General features: G+C 41.7%; 1 protein-coding gene across 3 annotated transcripts in view; it reads right to left on the bottom strand.

Annotated features, from left to right (window-relative positions):
* The window catches only part of PHACTR3 (phosphatase and actin regulator 3), a 245,832-nt gene extending 241,484 nt beyond the window's left edge, over window positions 1-4,348 (bottom strand). For 2 of the 3 annotated variants that reach the window (XM_075176787.1, XM_075176784.1), the window contains exon 1: window positions 3,964-4,348. In XM_075176787.1, the coding sequence (XP_075032888.1) occupies window positions 3,964-4,090 (127 nt within the window). In that variant the 5' untranslated portion in view covers window positions 4,091-4,348. The remainder of the gene's footprint in view (window positions 1-3,963) is intronic. The other variant, XM_075176785.1, reaches the window with a different exon arrangement.
* Between the last annotated feature and the right edge of the window lie 1,652 nt (window positions 4,349-6,000).

Below are 6,000 nucleotides of genomic sequence, written 5' to 3' on the forward strand. Positions count from 1 at the left end.
CCTCTTTTAATAAGTCTTTGTTCTTTGTGCAGGAGACCAGGCTGGAAGCTCAGTCAGCTCTGGAATTTCTCCTGACAAAGAACCTTTGGGGAGCTCAAGATGCTGCTGTGACATCAGGAGATCTCATTGGAGGTCCTGACAGCATATGCATCCATCCCCCACTAGTAGAAGCAAAACTAGCTGAGTGGGCACATTCTGATAGTTATCTTCAAAGTCTAATGTCTTATTTATTTGTAAGGAGTTATTTTCTGAAGGCAGGGCAGAGGGGGAGGGGGAGTCTCTTAGTTACCTGGTATAATTTATCCTATGTTGAGAATAATGCGATCAGAAATAGCTATGGTGTCCTGAGACAACAAGACAATAGACTCACTGCAGACATGTGACATAGGAAATGGCAATAGATTATTTTATGGGAGGGGAATCTTGAGATAATTACGTTGTATGAATAATTTCTGTACATAACATATTTCCACCACCCCCACCTTTCGTTTGTGTCTCAACCAGTTCCTAAACACCTCCATATGTGCTGTCAATTATAGTCCCATAGCTTTTCATTACATGTAAAACGACAGAGTTATCAAAGCTATTTCACATCCAATACTAGGTGATCATCATAGTAGCCACAGACAACCCAGTGCCGACAATCTGAAGCATGTTCAGATACCCGGGAGTACTGTTTGGGTTGAAGCAATTTATTACACGACAATCAAACTATACGGAGAGAAGTGAGCACTTGTGACAGCCTAGCATACTCTGTCTGATCTTTCTCAACTGTTAATTGCTGTCCTGCTAGGCGACATTTCAATGGGTGCAATTAATACACTGCTTGTGTCCGTTTCCATAGAGATGACACCCCCACCACACTGTTCCATCAGAACGTTCCATGTAAATGACAAATAGGATACCTGCAATCTGTAATTAGTGTGTACAAGGGAAGAATGCATATCCCATTATTACGATGAATCCCCCCACCCCCCAATTTTACACTGAAATGTGCAAAATTTCCTACTGAAAATACATTGACTACCATTGCTCATCATACACCCTACAAAGGGATTAGGTAAAAGCCGGAACCGCCGGAATGAGTCAGCTTACTACAGAGCCCTCTGCTACTTGATGTCTTGAGTGAAGCTTGCTGTGTTTTCTCTGCCTGTATAGTGCATTCTATTCTGCTGCACAGATTTGGTCTCTGTAATATGTGGACCAATTTTACACATATTACAGTGTATATATATTGTATTGTGTATATGTACACATATATATATATATATATATATATATATATATATATATACACATATGTATGTATATTGTGTGTATATATATATATATATATATATATATATATATATATATATATATATATATATCTACTATATAAATGCCTAGTGGCGTGTGTGTAAAAAAAAAAAAATCAAGCTGCAGCGCCACCTGCTGGGCAGAGTTATACACTGACCTATATATTTCTTGAAGGAGAAGTGACAGTTGGGAGTGGTTGGTGGTTGCCGGGGATGACAGTGGGGAGTTTTTAACACCTTAAGTAGCTTGATGAAGGATGAGGTGATGGAGAAAAATGATGAGGTGGTGACATGTGGACAAAACCACGTTAAAAAAGGGCGCTTGCGTCGGGAAGTAACGCTCTTCCCCTGAGGAGGCCTGGGCTAGGCCCAAATGCATGACAAGAACCTTTTTAACACCTTAAGTAGCTTGATTTGACTAGAATGCATGAGTATCATGCACGGGTTAACTTGTGTGTATATATATATATATATATATATATATATATATATATATATATATATACACACACACACATATATACACACACATAATATATTTATATATTTTTCTGTATATCATGGCTATATGGAGCACTAAGTGAATTACTCGTCCATTCCGGCTGCCGGAATGGAGCTCCAAGGACCTTAACCATCCATTCCGTCTGCCAGAATGGAGCTCCAAGGACCTTAACCATCTATTCCGGCTGCCGGAATAGGGCTCTGAACACCTTAGCCATTCATTCCGGCTGCCAGAATTGGGCTCTCAGTATCTTAGACAATTATTCCAGGTGCCAGAATGGGGCTCTGAGTACATTATTCATAAATTACGGCAGTCGGAATGGGGCTCAGAGTACCTTAGCCATGCATTCCGGGTGCCGGAATATCCATTCCGGGTGCCGGTGTATCTTAGCAATCCGTTCCAGGTGTCGGAAAAAGGTTTTGCTTATATCAATCATCCATTCAAGGTGCTCGAATGGATGATCAATGTACTTCGGTCCCCATGCTGGCAGCCAGAATGGATGCTTAATATACTCAGACCTCCATTCCGGCAGCTGGAATGGATGGTTAAGGCCCTTGGAGCTCTGCCGGAATGGATGAGCAATGTACTGGCAGACCCATTCTGGCAGCCGGAAAGGATGGCTAAAGTACTGGCAGACCCATTACGGCACCCAGAATGGATGGCTAAGGTCCTCAAAGTTCCATTCCAGCAGTCGGAATGGATGGGTAAGGCACTGGCAGACCCAGTCCAGCACCCAGAATGATGGGTAAGGTACTCGCAGACCCATTCTTGCACTTGGAATGGATGGTTAAGGTCCTTGTAGCTCCATTCCGGCAGCTGGGATGGCTGGCTATGGTACTGGCAGACCTATTCCGGCACCTGGAATGAATGGCTAAGGCCCTCAGAGCTCCATTCCAGCAGCCGTAATGGGTGGGTAATGCACTGGCAGACCCATTCCAGCACACAGAATGATGGGTAAGGTACTCACAGACCCATTCCGGCACTTGGAATGGATGGTTAAGGTCCTCGTAGCTTCATACCGGCAGCCGTAATCGATGGCTATGGTACTGGCAGACATATTCTGGCGGCTGAAATGGATGGCTAAGGCCCTCAGAGCTCCATTCCAGCAGCCATAATGGGTGGGTAAGTTACTGGCAGACCCATTCTGGCACTCGGAATGATGTGTAAGGTACTCGCTGACCCATTATGGCACTTGGAATGGATGGTTAAGGTACCGGCAGACCCATTTCGGCACTTGGAATGGATGACTAATATACTCAGAGCCCCATTCCAGCAACCAGAATGGATGGCTAAGGTACTGGCAGACCCATTCTAGCAGCCGGAATGGATAACTAAGGTACTCGGAGCTCCATTCTGGCAGCCGCAATGAATAGTTAAGGTCCTCGGGGCTCCATTCAGGCAGGTAGAACGGATGACTAGAATATATATAGAATATATATTTATATTATGTGTATATATATATATATATATATATATATATATATATATATATATATATAGATATACACACAATGCATACGCACAATGCAATATATATGCAATATAATAAGTGGAATAGTTGTCCCACCAAGCAGCAGAGGGCGCTGCAGGGAGCCAAATCATTCCGGCAATTCCGGTTTTCACCCACACCTGTGTCCAGAGCACATTTGGTATTACTGTAATATCCTGTTTAGCACTACTGTTCTTCAGCAACAATTACACAGGGCACATAAATATGACAAAACTCATGCCAGCTACCACTACAGCATGGCTTTATATAATGATTCATATGATTTGGAATAAAGTAATACAGCATACATAGAAGAAGACTGAAAAAAATACAATGCCGTGGTATGTTAAACCACCAATGATGTGCAATAAAACAAAATAACAAAATGTTACATACAATAAATGATCTATACATTAAGGTGTGGATGGGATTATTTTAATTATGCTGAGTGAATATATCTCATTTATATGGTGCCAGTAATAAAGGATTGCAGATTTCACCCAGAATCTGACTAAGCAGCAATAATGTTAAAACTCAGCAATGGTTGTGATGTCACTGCTAATATTAACCCATTCATGCTGAACTCTCCAATTGAAAAAGGAGTGCACCTCCCCCATACACACCCCCCTTTCATATATCTACTAAGCAGACAACCCCCAGGCTTTGTACAATACCTGTGCAATCTTCTGACTCTGAGCCAAGCTCTGTGGGAGTGCTGGGGTCACTGTGGATGATATTGGGGTCACTGTGGGATCTACCTCTCTGCAGAAAAGATCCGGGGAGCTCTTGTGATGTTGCCATGAGCTTTCAGGTGCACTGATAATTGAGTAGGTTGCATTAAAGAGGCTGAGCTGAGCTAGTTATCCAATCCAGGGTAGAAGGGTAGACATCACTTCACTGGATGCATATCACTTGGAATCTACCCCAGATAGCAGATTGTGATCCCTGCATCCTATTGAGCTCCATAAACCGCTGCACATCCTACAGTGAGGCCAGGGAGACACCACATCCCCCTCCCCAAATCCTCCCCTTCAATGCTCTCCCTAAAGCACAAGCAGAAAACACTGGGATTTTACCATCATCCCTTGCGAGAGGGATGCACCATGCTGACGTCAGCAGTGCCTGTCAGAAGAAATACCTGCACTGCAACAGAAAAAACTAAAATAAAAAATGATGCGTCCTGGTCACCAGTGTTCTGCTAGGACAAACCATCCAGCGGGATTAAATTGAGCGTGCACTCTAAAATGCACTCAGTGTATACACTCAGCACTGTACATTATACTGCACAGACTTATCTGGAATGAGCTTGCATAGCATATACACAGACTGCATAGACTGAAGCAGATTGCACATTACTTATACTGTATGCAGTAGTTACACTGAATATGCGTTTTGTACAAGCACTGCAAGTGCTCTATTTGACATACCGTGGGGGGACTGGGGTGAAGGTGCAATGCACTATGTGCTCACATTTCAGAGGAGACCCGAATATCCAACACTGTTGCTATTTTTACACAGTGTTATGTGTGTTTCATATATTGCATAAAAAAAGAGGGTAAATCATTTGTTCTGCAGATAGTGTATAAACATAAATGGGTTTTCAAACTTCATATAGCAAATAGAAGGTATGCACTCTCTTGCAACTTCTACTAAATACCTGGTTTGTCTACCTGTCTGCCTTCTCTGCATTGGGTCATATTTATAAAACACCTGGTAGAGTTGTAATTTTCATCACCTTAAGATATGACATAAAGTATCCAAGCACAACAATGGATACAATTGTTTCTAGAGACCAGCTTTTGTGACTATGATGTGACAACTCTGCCTGATATACATATATAATTATAGGTGTGAGCTATAAAGACATAGAAATGTATTGTCTAGCAAAATCTGCAAAGAAGCATGGGCAAGCAAATCAATTAAAGTGATCTTTGCTTGGAAAACCCATTAAAGGATATTTGCATACCTTATATGCAGACATATTTGAAAAACCACTAAGCATATCTTATGCAGCGTGAAACAGGAGATCTAAGGGTTAACTGGACAATTAACCCTGTGTTACTCCTCTATAATGAACGGAACACAGCTCAGGCAAAGGGGATGAACTCCATGGGCCTGATTCATTAAGGAACATAAATGTCGATATGTGCCGTATTTTGTGTTTTTCCACTCTGCGCATGCGCAAAACCGATACATGCGCCAGTTCATGTTCACACATAAATGAAAAAATACTTCTAACAACTATGATTTCACGGGCGGAACGGGGAGGCGTATGCACGTAGTCAATCTACCATAAGGGAATGCCAAGCTCAAACGCCCGCAGCAGCATCCGATTGAAGCTTTGGGCATCTCTAAGGTACGTGTTGTATCACTTGCACAAGCTACAAGTCGAGTGTAATTGCCGAGTGATTTTGATGACAGTTGCATATACATGCTATAACTTATGTTTGCAATCAAGAGCAAATGAGCAACTAAAATGCATTTACATGTACAGTAGACATTCATAACATCCTGATAAAAGTTTTTTACAGGGGGAAAATAAAAAAAACATTTTTTTAATGCTTTTTTCATTAATGATTATATTATAAATAGGTGACGATAATTGAATACTTTCCTGTGTGTTCTGATGGGACTTTATATTAAATATCTGCATTGTAAGTATCAATCAGTGTGTTGTGTCTGTCTCAAAATAGCAAGTGCAGTATCTATAC

This window comes from Mixophyes fleayi, chromosome 6, assembly GCF_038048845.1.
Source record: "Mixophyes fleayi isolate aMixFle1 chromosome 6, aMixFle1.hap1, whole genome shotgun sequence".
NCBI classification, from domain to species: domain Eukaryota; kingdom Metazoa; phylum Chordata; class Amphibia; order Anura; family Limnodynastidae; genus Mixophyes; species Mixophyes fleayi.